Source organism: Dromaius novaehollandiae, chromosome 3, assembly GCF_036370855.1.
Source record: "Dromaius novaehollandiae isolate bDroNov1 chromosome 3, bDroNov1.hap1, whole genome shotgun sequence".
Taxonomy (NCBI): Eukaryota; Metazoa; Chordata; class Aves; order Casuariiformes; family Dromaiidae; genus Dromaius; species Dromaius novaehollandiae.
The window spans coordinates 79,230,022-79,245,604 of NC_088100.1; the positions used below are offsets into that span (position 1 = coordinate 79,230,022).

General features: G+C 36.4%; 1 protein-coding gene across 1 annotated transcript in view; it reads right to left on the reverse strand.

Annotated features, from left to right (window-relative positions):
* TBCE (tubulin folding cofactor E) overlaps positions 1-15,583 on the reverse strand; it is a 34,663-nt gene that overhangs the window by 2,043 nt on the left and 17,037 nt on the right. The window contains exons 5-15 of the mRNA XM_026109888.2: positions 15,331-15,419; positions 14,489-14,588; positions 11,320-11,422; positions 6,895-6,971; positions 6,525-6,620; positions 5,038-5,102; positions 4,883-4,947; positions 2,664-2,816; positions 1,825-1,978; positions 1,170-1,238; positions 16-75 (exon numbers count right to left, since the gene is read on the reverse strand). Of these exons, the coding sequence (XP_025965673.1) occupies positions 16-75; positions 1,170-1,238; positions 1,825-1,978; positions 2,664-2,816; positions 4,883-4,947; positions 5,038-5,102; positions 6,525-6,620; positions 6,895-6,971; positions 11,320-11,422; positions 14,489-14,588; positions 15,331-15,419 (1,031 nt within the window). The remainder of the gene's footprint in view (positions 1-15; positions 76-1,169; positions 1,239-1,824; positions 1,979-2,663; positions 2,817-4,882; positions 4,948-5,037; positions 5,103-6,524; positions 6,621-6,894; positions 6,972-11,319; positions 11,423-14,488; positions 14,589-15,330; positions 15,420-15,583) is intronic.

Here is a 15,583-nt window from a genome sequence, read left to right on the forward strand (position 1 = left end):
GAAATGACTCCTTACCTGGTAGCTTTTTCTCTAGTGGCTTCTGCTCAGGTTTGTCAGGACACTTAATTGTCAAAGCTAAAGGAAGAACAGGCAGCATTAGTGAAAGGAACTGTTCAGTCAGGAGCACACAGTGTTTTTGGTGTGGTTTTTACACAAATTGCTCCCCCCACTCAGCCTGATCTTTTCTTCAAAAAGTGAGGATGTAGCCTGTTTCTGAGCAGCTAAGATGCCATTTAACAGAGAGTGGCTCTTATTTTTTCAGAGAACTATTGAAGAAATTTAATTTTCATTTATGTTCTTGATAAATTGGGGAAAACAAATGTTAAGTATTAAGCAGTCACTTTAAAAATATTTAGTGCTCAAAAGGAATATTTACATAAAACTTCTAGTTTTTTTTTTTTTTTTTTTAAATAACCTGCAGTAGAAATGACCTGCTCAATTTAAAGCAGGTTTCTGACCCTCAGCATCTCAAAAGCACTGTACAAGTACTTTTTGAGGCAGAGTTATTAGCCTTTATTTTTTCTTATTCAGAGATTTAAGACTTTAGAAACCTTTTAAAAAGTTTCTTATTCTGTCTAGTCAACTACATTCCTAGTTGGTCTTCCACCTAAACACATTGTTAGAAGATACTGCCTTAAAAAGCTATTTTGCCCATGGCGTGTGGGGGGGGGGGGGGGGGAAGTTCAGTTCTTCTGTCACAGAGGAAACAATAACAGGTGAATTTGTGCATCTGGGATGTAACCTAGTTTAAATATGTAAACAGCCCCCATACCAAAGCTACTCTTATTTTTCTTCACTGTCCTGTAGTTAAGAAGCTGTTTTAAAAACAAACAAACAAAACCAGTATCACAAAATAGTTTAGCTATTAAGGTTAAAATCTCAAATCTTTTTCAGGCTGTACAGGAGTCATTCACACCAGCAGGAGGGAATGCTGCATACCACTATCGCCCACTAAGTCTTAATTAAGAAAATTATTCTAGAGAGATGGAACACAGAGGCTTTGAACTCCATGATACATACAGGTCAGAGCAGCAAAATTACAAGTTACAATTCTGTGAGCTTGCAAAGGCTTTTCCACCCTTTATTCTCCATATACATCCAGGGACTGCCAAGCTCATAACATATTTTAAAGGCAGAAGCAATAATTTTCACCATCTCCAGCCTCTTACTCAGAAGCTGATTCTTCAGAGTCAAAGGCTGCTGTCTCTTCAATTCTCCTTCTTCTGGTGCACCATATTCTGTGTGTGAAGGATAAAGTACATGTAGACATGCATCAAAAATTCAGAGACTGAACAACTAAACAGGAGACCTAAAAAGAGCAGTCTGGTACTGATCAGGCACCAGGCCTAAGTCTCTGTTGCCTTGGTTTCTCTCAGCTGGGACACAGCACTGAAACACAGCAGGCTCCAGGGCTGCTTCCTCGATCCTCAGCACTTAGGAGGGAGCCTGGGCAGGCGCAGCGGTGGGGTGGAACAGGCAGCTGGTGCACAGAGGTGTTGCTTCACCTTCCTGCTTTAGAAAAGGCCCAGCTGCAGATATGAGCTGCCCACTTGCCCACAGGGCAATGCTCACAGGTTGCCTGTCAGGGCAGTGAGCCCAAGTTCCCAAAGCAGCGGTGCCTGGAAGGGTGCAGCACTTTGCGACTGCCCCACAGCACTGAATGCCAATTGCATGTGGGGGCCTGCCTCAGGTGGGCTTTCCTAAGGCAGCAGGAATACATGGACAAGCACCAAGGGGAAGGGAAGTAAACTGAAGAGAGAACAAACTAGTGCTACCACGGTGCCAGAAGGAAGGAAGTGTGAGTTTTGCTTTAATCATACTTACTAAGGCAAAGTGATGGATATCTGGGATGGGCAGCAAGAAATTCTTCACTTGGTCTGTTTCTCTCAGGGTTCCAATGTCCACCAGCTGCTATCCAGTCATTTCCAAATATTTTGCGATAATCAAGCTCTGCTCCTTTCCTTTCAGCAGGAAGGATCTGTACTGACACAGGAATGGCCCATAGTATAATTATGCTGTCTTTCCCAAGAAGAAAATCTAATTCATGATACTGACTCCTTGCTGTTACTTACTTGGGTGTTCAGTACATTTTAAAGCTATCTAGATTCTTACAAACTCTACCTCCAAGTACTGACTGATCCATATATAAGTACATATGGCAATAATGTTACTTCATGATGCAAGAATGTTTTTAGCACTATTTCTTGTAACTATAGAACAGATGCCACTTCTGCTCTCTTTTATGATAAACATTTGCCGGAAGTTTGATTTGGTTTAGGTAATGCTATCTTCCTATTATAGAAGACAAATGCCCTTTTTCTTTTTTTTTTTTTTAATTACAGACACCGAAACAGATGTAACAGTGCTGCTTTTTCTCTTTTTTGGCCAGCACATGGCTTTGTTAACAGTCTTGCAACATCTGTAGGACTTGGGCACTTGAAAAAACATTTCTCCAGCTTGCCCTAGCCCTCACCGAGTTAGCAGTGGTCATGAACAAAGCTTGATCTACTGATCTTACCTACTGCCCATTTACTATATGATGGAATAGTCAGTACTTTACTTTTCCTGCACCCAGACAAACAATAATCTTCAAACAAACTGAGAACTCAATGATTTAAAAGTTTCCCCCCACTGCTCATGCTATTTGCCGAAAAATCACGTACCTCAGACTTGTTCAAAACCCCCAATTGACCTATCTTGGCGATAATTAGCTGTCTCAAGGTCTCTGGGTTCTTCTCTGTGTCCATCAAAGGGTTATTGTGACACTGCAGTGAGCGCAAACTTGGCAGTTTATCAAGCTCATTGATAGATGACCACTGAAATGGAGGGAAACACTTTTGAACAAACATAAAACATACTTAATTTCACAACAATACACAGTAACACTGACTTTTCCTGTACAATGACCATGACTGAAATTATTCTGTTGGTCAACAGAACCAAGCACTTTCATCTTGTGCATTTAGGTAAGAAGAGAATCGTATTACATTTAATTAAGTGAAAAATTAAACAGATCAGGAAGTACTCTTCATTTTAGATCATTAGTATTCTCTGAGTTTCTAGGATCTGGGGTACATGCTTAGGCTAGACATAACATTGATTTTAATTGTACCACTTGAGTTTATGTCAAATGAAGTGTCTTACTCATGCTCTCTGCTGCAATAGGTAGCTGTAGAAACCCAGTAAGGAGAGGAACAAGAAAAGGTTACAGTTTTTTGGCAAGTAACAGGTTTTTTTCCCATGTTACTGACTAAATGGAACAGGGAGGGGCTATATATATATACACACATACATACACATATATATGTTACAGGGTTAGTAGAAAAGTGGTATGAAGAAAGTAAAACTCTCTAACTCTCTGTTCCATCATACTCCTTAATTACTCTTTCTGCAAAAGAAAACTGTCAAGATCTTGGGAAGCAAAAGTCTACCAAAAGAGCATCTTAATACATACTTGTTTCAGAGCAGAAGGGCTTATTACGACAGAAGCAGCAATCCTCATATTAGGGAAAACAGGCCTCAAGTTTGAGTTCATCAAACAAAAACAGAGGCACTGTAAGTGCAGTAGACAGAGCTGACAGCAAGGGGAGAAGTGACACTAGACTGGGACACAGCCTGTGTCTGCGTTCCCTCTCACAAGCCTTCCTAGGAATTACACGCTGCGTGACCACAGGCCCCAGACCAACGTCAGAATACACCCAGCAACAAGTAGTATTACCTCTGAGCCCCGTAATCTCCTCCACTTTACATGGCCACAGTGGCATTTGAGTACAAACCCAGCTGACACCTATCACCACAGATTACTATACTATAAGTGGTTTTCTTGAGTTTCATATAAGGTTTTGCCAATGCCAATTTACAAGTTCCTTTCTGAGAACAGCAAGGCCATTGAAACCCTAACTTGATAAAAAAAACAAATTCATGCACATTTAATACTCTAATGCCCCAATATGCCCATAAAACATACCATGCAGATAGGTCCTACCGGCCTGAGAGGGACCCAAAGTGAAAATGGCATGGGCCACCTACCTTAACTCTGCAATTCATGATTTTCCTAAGGACACAGCTCTACCCGTTGTGGTGAGCGAACCTAACTGTTCACTGCTGCTAGAAGGGGGAAAGACTTCACACCCCCACCCTTGCTCCCACCTCCCCATCCTGCCATAGACATGGGCTGGCTCTGGCACTGATGGGCTCCTTGTGAGATGCTTCAGCTGAGTTGCCCAGCAAAAAACTATCCAGGTTAGTTATCTGCCAAGTGTGTGAGGTACAAAAGTTCACAGACAGACCTAATGAGCAATGAAGAGATGTAAGACTGCATATACAGTAAGTAAAAAGGAAAGATAGGGGACACACAGTGAATCAGGACCTGCCCTTTGCAGTGACAGCAAGCAATAGATTGGCTTAGCTGCCCATGCTGCTTTGGTTTAAAAAAAAAAAAAAAAAAAAAAAAAAAAAAATTCCACCTCCACTCTCTGGAAGGAGAAACTGAACTGCTTAACTGCAGCAAATCAATGACAAAAAAAGTGCAGTGAAAAACAGTTTTGAGAACACATTGGAAAAAGGCATTACCATGTCTTTTCTAATTGTGTAAATATAAAATTAAACTACATAGCTTCTTGATTCTACTTCAGATACTGAAGGACAAGAGGAATTACAAGGTAGTTGAGGGATAGGACTAGCTACCATAAACATTCTTAACTGAGACTCCAAGAAACTGTTTTTAAATTCTAGATTATCCTTCTTTGGTGACGAAAGAAATCAATAGTTGCCTCAAGATCTTACGCATATAATCAAAGAAATTAAGAAAAAGAACTGCAAGTTATTTCTAAACAAAGATATACATATTAAGATAATGCAGAACTATCACAATCTAACCTACCTGTGATATTTTATTGTCATTTATTGCAAGGCGTTTTAATGAAGGAAACATTTTAGTCTTGAATCCTAAGAAAAAGAGTAAGTTTACAAGACAAGAATGAAAACTTCAAATAAACAGTATGATAAAGCTATAAACAAATTGCTTCTTTTACATACCAAATCCAACATCAGGAAAGTGTATAGAAGATATTCCAGTGTTTCTAAGTATTAGCTGTTCTAATCTGCAATTTAATAGATACAATGATTACTACATCTGGTATGTAAAGCTTTTTGTAAAGAAAAAAAAGTACTTTTTTTTTTTTAAACAAGCCTCTAATAAACTTTTGATATGATGCATTACAACTGACAAATTAACAGCAACTTCACAGCCAATATCCAGATTTCATCAGGGTGTTCAGGGAATACATCTTTCAGGGAACAAGTGCAATAGTTTCAAGTTTTGACTTGAAACAGAGACAATGACTCCTGGACTTAAAAGGAGTGATTTTCCAAATGATTTTTTAAATAGCTTGTTGATTCCTCATAGTTGCTATTTTGGTGTGAAGCCCAAGATGATAACTCTGTCAATTAGCAAGACTACCTTACTAGTCCTACAATTTTTGAGTCACTGTAATTGAAGTACTCTAAAAAGGAAGGAAAAAACACCAACTTTGCCTGGATAGTAAGCCCAAGAGCAGAAAATCATAGCTCAAAGCCCCAAAATACCATAAAGACAGTGCTACTAAGAACACAGTAAAGCAGAGGAATCTGAGTAAAGGATATTACCACAGGTGATCTTTTAAGAAAGTGAAAATACATTTATCTAAGGCAGTAAGGGAATTACATATTTTTTTTACATTTTGAGGCATGTCTCTTTCACGGTTTTTAAACCACCCCCACAAAGCACTGAAAATTCCAAAAAATAGACTGCTTATGTGGGGGACGCACAAATATAAACATAGTGACACACTTCTACCAGTATAGTAACAACAGTAACCTTCACCATAGTTGATGACCAAGAGGAGATGACAGAGAGGGGGGAAGAATTATCGCTGCACTTTTTTACCTCCCTCTAATCCCTTTCAGTTTTGCTTCACAAGGGAGAAATAAGCAGACAGCATGGGTTGAAGTTGCGCATGGAAACTATCTGCCACCAAGGATCATTAGCGTGCCTGCTTCAAGAGCAATACATTCCTATGACCTGCCCTACAGCGTTCTGCAGACTCGCCCAACGGCTGTGCTGCTGCTAATTAACCTGCACTACACTGTCATGGTCAGAGCACTATTCTCAGACTAAGAAGCCATTTCCATAGCTCCTTTGCTTTGGCAGTCCACACAAACTCTACAAGCCTGTCATCTTGGATAAAACCCTGTACATGCACATATACAATGAACTTAGTAATGTGATGAATAACTTCGTTTCCTAAGTATACAGTAACGTTCAAAAATGTCTTACTATACAACAAAAATAAGATTATGCTAAAAATAGTTCAATTAAATAAATTAGTTACTCTCCTCAAGAGGAAAAAATGCCTTTATTTCAAGATTCCATAAACCTTCTATGCAACACCAATATTACCATACTTCAGTCAAAAAAAGCCATGGAAACGAATGCATATCCAGGACAAGATAAAGAATTTCCAGCAAATTTGCTTAATAGCTACCTGGGAAGATGTGCTATTAGATGCAGTTGATTTCCATCTAGTAATTGGTTGTCTGAAAGGTCTAACAGCTTCAGGGTCTGCAAAACATTTTCAGGCCTGCAACATTAAAAAAAAAAAAAGCACAAAAGCAGAACATTTAAAGTTATTTTCTAATAAAAACAATGATTTTCTAAGTATATAACTGCACGCAAATAAATGTGTACATACAAAAATGTTTTAAAGTACATCATATGAAATACCCACCATTTATTTTACAATTATATCATGTGATTTAAATATTACAGGAATCTAGTTTGAGGTTTATCTGCTACTCAACTTTACAGAACATCAACCACAAGAGACTGACTTATGCTCATGTTACTCTTCTTACCTTTCCAAAACTGTAATATTATTAGAAGTAAGGTACAATTCTTCAAGTGCTGGCCATCCTGGAGCACAAAGAACCACCTAAGAGCAAAACTTCATTTAATACAACCAATGTTGGGAAAAATTATTCCAGAAATTATACTTTATGCAGATTTATTTAGAATGTGTTCAGAACAAGCCATAGTTCTCAAAAACAGATAAATAAGTATTACGAATTGCCTAGCCTTCTTTTTCTTCCAGTTGGCTCTTTCTGTGTCTGGATCTACTAGCACAGATGAAGTTAGAAGGGTTCTCTACAGCACAAGACTTACTGATCCAGGCTTGAGGTGGCTTGTAGTAACTTTACGCTATCATGTCACCTCATTTTGAACCCCATTCGAAATTTTACTTTTGGTTCCCAAAATGGAGAATTTTGTGGAAAAAAATATTAGCGTTAGCTGGGCAACATTTCTTACATAGAAGACTTTGAAAGTGTTCCACTGTAAAGCTATCTTAAATTACGCTGATCTTGAAACTGAGTTTATTTTTTTCAATAGTCTTGGAGAGATCAGATATGGCCTATTACGAGATGACTAACTGGCGATATAAACTCTACCAGTAATGGCTTTTGAACTTCTACACATCCCATCAGGACTGACAGACTTTAAATGTTATAATTTATCAGAGCTTAGAGGTTTCTCTGTCATGGGACTGTGCCAGCACATGAAACCACTAAAATCCAAGAAACTGCAGTAAGCTAGCATATAATGTGAAGTTTTCAAGTACGCTCAAGAACATAAATTAGTTCGACAAGGCTACAAATTCAACCAAGATACATGTGTTCCAAATTTTATGTCCTGAAATTACTACATAAAAATGATAATTTTACTTAAAGTAAAATAAGCAAATAAAGTAAAAGCAGATCCAAGGTTTTGGGGGCATACGGACACAGACATACACATGCACAGCAAAATCATCTAAGACCATCTAAGACTCATTTTCACATGAAACTAGGTTACAAAGCAGTGAAGCCCAGTGATCAAATTCAACTTGTTATGGATATAGCTAACCGATTCTCCACTATCCTAGCCACCAAAATTCCTCCTCTCGTCAACTCTTCTTCACTCTCAGTTACATTTTGTTCTATATAGCAAATATCAAGACTGAGACCTTTTCAAGTTGCAGCACAGAAACATCAATATTTTATCTCTTTCAATCTGTATACAATGATTCCCAGTGTCAACAAGACAGACCAAAAAAAGCTTATCTACCCCCCTGAAACGTATGCTAGAGATGTGGAAGCCCAAAAGTCCGCAAATGAATAGAAAATTGAGGTACATCAAGAAGTGCTCAAAGATTAAGGCAACAGCAGAAAAAGTGAACAAAATATTTGCACATTCACTGTAGAGGGCCTTTGCAGGATTCCCACACAAAAACCTTGCTTTGTGAAGGACGAAATCAAAAAACTGCATTAAACGGACATATAAGAAGGTTTTTCAACAGAGTGACCAAATGACTAGTAAATTGCCAAGAAAAAATGAGACACATTGCAATTTCAAGGAACTCAAATTGCCAAATTTTCCACTATTGCGTAAAACACTCTATGTACAGGAACAGAAGTTCACAAATCTGATACCAAATTAATACTTGGAAAAGATTAGGAGCTATGGATAATTTGGTGGGGAGTTTAGGAGGAAGAGTCAATGGAATAGCCATTGCTGATCAAAAAAGCAAAATGGAAATCTTGGACTTATTGTAAAAGAAATAAAAACAAGAAATAATTTGTCACCATGTAAGTCCATGATGTTCCTGTATGTTTAATCTCAGGGAGTGTATAGTATAAATGGGAAAAGTACAAAGAAGCATAACAAGAGCCATCAAGGCTATGAAATAGGGCATAGTTATTCTCAGGTTCTTGCATAAAAATATAAAGGAATTATTAAATGAAATTATTGGGCAGCAACATCAAAAACCAAAAAGGGGTATTTTTCATACAGCACGTAATTAAACTCAATGTTGATGTTAAAAGATATGGATATCAAAATTTTTTAACGATTCTTAATACAACTGGATAAATCATGAAACAAAAATCCACTAATTAAACTAATTAGACTAATTAAATACAGATGTATAGGCTCCAGCTCAGGAAGCCCCTGAATTCCAGATTAACAGAAGCAGCTCTTATCATAGGCTTGCCCATTGCCAGTCATTTTTTCCCCAAATACCTGCTACCTGCCAGTGTCAGAAACATGACACTGCATCTCTGATTTAACCCCGATTTTTCTTTACCTGTATGATAATGGGTAATTTTATAAATATTTTAGTTTGAGAACAGAATGACAAATACAATATGATCTAAATCATGAATGAGAAAAAAGTAGGCTTTGAGAACCATAAATATAAATTCATTACCTCTCAAACCTATTAATTCAGTTTCTATTTCAATGGTTTCTAACTATAAGATATTTTACAGCACATCTTTGCCACCAAAGATTATATAGTACGTTTTACACAACCAATGGACAATAATACAATATTAAGCTTTTAGTGACATATTAATAGAAGTCTCAGATGTGTTTAGACCTTGAGCTATGCATTTACTATATTAATGGAAGAACTTTTTGAAAACTGATGCTCAAGATATGTAAATATGGAGTTATGTATAATCAGGAGAAGAGTTTTCGGTAAGCATGTCCTTCTACTGTGAAGATTATTTCAAAATAGAACAAGTGGAAAATATAAGCCTTCTCTTGTTTTTTAAACTATCCCTACAACACGTTAGCCATATATATGTCAATAAGTTATTTTGAAATGCTGATCACCTTTAGGTTATTTTCATTTTAATTAAAACATTTCTAGGATTTTCAGATTTTGCCCATATTCCCATTGAGAGCCACTGTATTTCTCCATTACCTGGATCATGACCATTTTCATTTTCTTTTAAAAAGTTAAATTTTCAAAGTAACTCCTGATATTAGCTTATGCAATAGTATGAGAAGTTCACAGAGCATTAATGACAGGTAGGTCTGTTTCTTTTTTGCCTTTGATTGGCTGCCCAGGAACACAACTTTTAAGCATAGGCTTGTGTCTACCCACTCATGAGGGAATGAATGAAACAAATTTTAATATTGCAAAACAGACTTCTGAACTAAAAGTGTCTTTACCATCTATGGCGAGTTGTCAGCTAGAGCACAATTGCAAAACCAAATGCAAAAGCTAAGTAATTTTAAATTGCTCTTACTAACCTGGGGCTTCTTTTTGAAACTTAGTCACCCATAGAGAACTCTTGTCTGCATGAAGCAATCTTGTAAGAAGTTCCCATCACTGTGACTACCCTTTCAGCCACCCTGGCATTGACGAGAGCTGCTGGCAGCTGCCAACATTTTAGATACCACAATGCAAAGACTTACTCTGATGAGCACGAGACAACATTTAAAGTGCTTGCAACCACTTAGTTCTTCAATTCACTTCAGCTTTCATATTGCTGCTATTATGGGAGGATCATCTATTGTCCTAGCATACATTCCCACTAATGGTTTAAGAGCATGACAAATGGGCACTAAAAAAAATACAGCAATAACCCTCCCCTCTTCATTCTCTTCTCTGTAACAGCAAGGCAATATTGCTAGCTTCTACTTAACTTAAATGCCAATTTTTGCAAGTGCTCTACTACTGTATAGTAGCCAGCAGTAAAAATTTGAAAATTCAGCTAATTTCATAGTGCAGTGTATATGATAAAATCTGGCTCTGCGAAATCCAAATAAGGAGATGGAATTTACAAACCATTATAAGTAACATGGCACTAGCAAGATGTGCTTTCTAGGCCTTGCCTCTGAAAAAAGGCCCATTGCTAACATCTTTGCCAAAAGGACAACCTCCTTGATTAGGCAAGATATTATGGGAAAGTCATTTAAATGTTTGCAAGTTTCGGTCCCAGAAACAACTCAGAGCTTTGTTTATTCAGTGCTATATCTGTGTTACACATAATCAGGTATCATGTTTTTCAAGAATTCTCAGTAGATGCAAAGATACTAAACCCATCTCATCCTTAGGCAAAGTGATGTCAAATAGGTACTTCATGTCAAATTAATATGTTCTTTCTGTTGTTTGCAATTGTTCTATTATATGACTTAGAATACAGATAAATCCTTAATAACTACAAGGAAATAGTTTTCTTTATCATATACCCTTGGGACATGAAGTTATATTATACTTTAAGTGCTCTATCTTGACTATGTAATTTACAAATGTAAATGAAGTTAAATGTTTCTCATTAGGCTCATGCGCCAGTGTAAATAACTGTATTTCCATCTAATGCAGTTAGAGCATCTTTTCTAAGGATGATGGATCACATTTTAGAAGAATTATGTAATGCATAAATGTTTACTGCGCTTTGCTTATCTCAAAAACCTAATTATATAAATAAAAACAAAACAAGGAAAGTTATTACCTCTGTCCATGTTATTTCAGTTTGATTAAGTGCCAGAATCCTCAATTTTAAAAACACACTGGATACAGAAATTGATGTCGATGGAAATTTCATTTTGTTTTCACTGTGTAAAAAGAATAATGCTTAACACAAAATTAAATAAATGCAATTATGCATTAAATCACTAATTTGGAATTATGTATTAAGGACAAAAATAATTTATACATGATATTTTTTTAAATCACTGCCAAGATTTTACATATTTTAGAATTATATAAAACATCCTGTAAGTTCCATTCAAACCTACTCCTTCCTAATTTTACCCTTATTCTTTGTGAATGCATATTTATTCCTCATCTGTGCTTCCCCCTCTTTTCCTTCCCTAAGTTTTGAATATGAAAAGAATTATTGTCATTAATATTAAATGAAACAAAGTCAAATCTGGGGCTTAAACTCCTTGGTGCTGATTGAAAATTAAGAGTCTAAATGACTATCTGGACACCACTAAAACAAAAGGATATAAAACCCACTCTCAATAGCAAAATACCCCTATCAAATAGTTGAAAGATTCTCAAACAGGCAGTCTTAAAATTAGCTTTCATTTTTTCCTCCCAACAAAAATGTTTATTTCTTTCCTAAGATCTTTTCTACCTGAATATTTTGACAAAATCTCTCAGTGTAGTTATGTATGTACAGCATAAATTTCCCCCTTTAGATTCAAGCTCTCAGAGAGCTGGTGGAAGAGTTTTATTCTCTTTCCAACATTCTCTGCTCAAAAAACACAGTAGCAGACTTATTTGCTTCCCTCTTCCTCTTTTCTTTTTCCCTAAGTAAACTGACTATTCTTAACAGAAAGTCAAAACAATAAAAATAAATTCAAACTATTTCAGTTTGTAGTCATAAGGGTCAGATTCCACTCTCCCATTTTGCATTCCAGTATTATCACAAATAACTTCTAAAACGCCCTCAGTGTAGACCACACTCCTCAACAATGAAAAACTGAAAAAAATATTCTAGGTGAATTAATGCAAATTCTCTGTAATCTCATATATGCTGATAACAAATCATGACTACATATGCTCCAGGCAAAGTTATATCCAAATTCTACAAATAGCACCCAGATTGCAACAACTGTTCCGCTCAATACTGATGAAAATGGAAAGCCTACAAGTATTTTAAATAAATATTTCTGTCATAATAACTATAACAGCAATTATGAAGAAAAATGAAGCTTATCATTTTTGTTATATCTATTTGATATTTATTTCCATTTAGCTTACATCACCTTCAAATTGTTTTAGCCATATTGTGTGTGCTGTACAGGGAAGGCTTTGGAAGCTGCTAACATGACAGAGATCTCTGAGACTCAGGAAAAAAAAAAAGGTGGTATTTTGGGTTTCTGTCCTCAGTCCTACTGCCCCGCTGCTCTTTTGAATGACTAGTACCACCTTCAAAATAGCTGAATATCCTTGCTTAAGCAGTCAGCAGTCGAGGAGTTAACCTTGACATTAAAATAAACTTCTTGAAGTTGCAGTGATAACATTTAAGATAAATAGAGAATACCACTGTTCAGAACAAATGTTTTAGGCCACTGCCTACTTTCAAGCTTGAGCAACATTGTGTTAGTTCACACTGGAAGATTATCTCAGCCTGTGCCAGCTGGAGTATGCAGGTATGCACTAAAAATATATATTTTTTATTTTTAATATTATTTTCTTTCTTGTTCCAATGGAAGCACAATCTATTCAACAACAACCTCCCTCCTTTTCCACATCAACACTGCAGGAGAGATTTTCCTGTAGGTCTGTCACTATGATCCACAGTCCTTACTAGCATCATTTCCGCAGAGAATGAACTGGGTAGTGGTTTAAGCATTAGCAGTATTACAGCTTGGTGTCAGATGTTGTTGGTAAAATACCATTTTTACAGAAAAGCAGGCTCCTAAATAAACACTTGCCAGGGTGAAACTAAATCAACAATAAAAAAATTAGAAATAGTCTTAAGAAATTTGACAAGATATAAAATGAAAATGAAAACACATTTACTTTACAGTTTTTCCATACAGAAAAAAGTTTTCTGAGCTCTTGAAAAAAAACAAATAGATTTGCTAACCTTGAATGCAAACAGATAATTACTGGTAAGCCTGACTGAAAAATGCTAAGTGAGATTTTTAAGTGACGAGGACTTGTTATCAGTACTTTCCCAGGCATGCTGCTGCCTCCTGTACAACAGTGCCACCGCAAGGTCCCAGGCTTTGTCTGAGGGGCCCCATCCCAGTGGGCCGCCCCCCCCCCCCCGCCTGTGCCACCCACACCAAGAGTCTGACCTGGCACACAGCAAACTCTGTCATGTGCCCTGTGGAACTGCTCTCATCACGTAGGCACTCTGCACATCAGACTCACTGCACATACACATTAGGCATACGTATGCATGTTAAGTGCTACTGTGATGCACACCAAGCTTTAAAATGAAAAGTATTCCCTTGTCTCACATGTCTTAAGAGTATATAGGACATCTAAGACAATGGAATGCTTTTCATTCTAAAATTCTACTGATCACCACCTAGCAGGCCAAGTTAAAAAAAAATGCTGTCAACATGAATTTCTATACTTCCCATTTCCTCATTTTCACAAAATCACTCCAAGGAATATTTATTTTTACCTTTCAGGTAACTGCTTAAAAGAGATTTTAATGCCCTGTTAAAATCTGTAAATTTTAGTCTACAGTCTCCCCCAGCTAAGGTGCCAATTTGCATAAATTTTATGAAATCTGTCATGTAGAACACATTGACAAATGCCTAAATTCCTGCAAATTTGATGACTGAAATCTGTATTCTAATATTTTTCAGGCAACTGTGATTTTACTAATTTTACAGTTACTCATGTTAGCATCAATGTGTCCCAAGCCCTTCTCTAGAATTTAGTTTTACATAGATGCTGAACTCCTGAGGTCCGAGGCCTTTCCTTGAAAGGAGTTGTCTGGAAAATACAGCACACAACAAGAAATTTAAGGACAAGATTAAAAAAACAAAAAAACAAAAAAACCCCACAGTATTAAGGAACTTAACTCCTATTAAATGAGTATCGAGACATCCAGTTACCCTTTGAAAGCTGAACCCATAGCTTGAAGCGCTTCTTCTTTCTTATCCCTATCCCCAAAGGAAGAGAAACACAAATATTAATGTTTATACCTGATATTAAGCGTTTCCAGATTTTGAACCTGAGAAGCAATATCTGTCACTGTCTCCCAAGACGAAATCAGATTTTTTGATAGATTTATATGCCTGATATCTGAAATTTCATATTAAGAAAAAGAAACGTATCTCAAATCTGAACTTCGTTTTTCAGAAATTAGAATTAGGTTTTGGTTTTGTACCAAATTAACAGAAATAGAATACACTTGCTTGGGCTAATGGAAGAAATCTACTCTACAAACCTACTCTTCTCTCTACAAGAATCTACTGCTCAATTACAGTAAATTGTATCTCAAGTTCTGGTATGGAAATAGCTTACTGTTGTTATAAAAGAGTTTATCTTTACAAATTCTGAAGTAGATTAATTTCTGTATTAACACAGGAATTCTTATACAGTCTTGATAAATGAACAAATAACTCCTGCTGTGTATTTTGGTAACATCACTATAACAAGCAGTATTTTGAATATGTAATTTATTATGTATTCACAACCTCTGGTGCCTACAGAATATTCCAATTGTATTTTTATGGGGTTTTCTATTCTACAGTCAAATAAAAAAAATCCCATTGCTGGATATCTCTGAAGTTGCAGTCACAGTAGCAACTTATGACAACATTTCCGATTTTATCCACAATCTGTATTAAAAAAAATAGTAGGTTTCTACTTTTTAACTAAGTAAACATTGAATTAAGCTTCCAAATACAAAAAAACAATTCTAAAAATATATTTTTGATAGAAGGATACAATATAGCTCCCTATTCCTTGAAGTGAATAACTTGGAATGCTAAAGTATGTACTTATTTGTGTCACATAATACAGAACCTTCAAAAAAGGATACTAGCACACGTTCTGCTGATTTCCTCTTTCTGACCAGCATGGCTCACAGCACATTCACGCACTGAGATATCTACCAGTTGGTTTAGCTGGCTAAATGAGAAAGAACATTCTGTTACCTTATCTTCTAATAGAAATAAATACATTATATAAGCCCTTGGTTTTACAACTAAATAATATTCTTTTCACAAATGTCATCTTTTTTAAAATTACCACAAAAACTGCTGCACTGTAGTATTTTTTTTACACACACATCT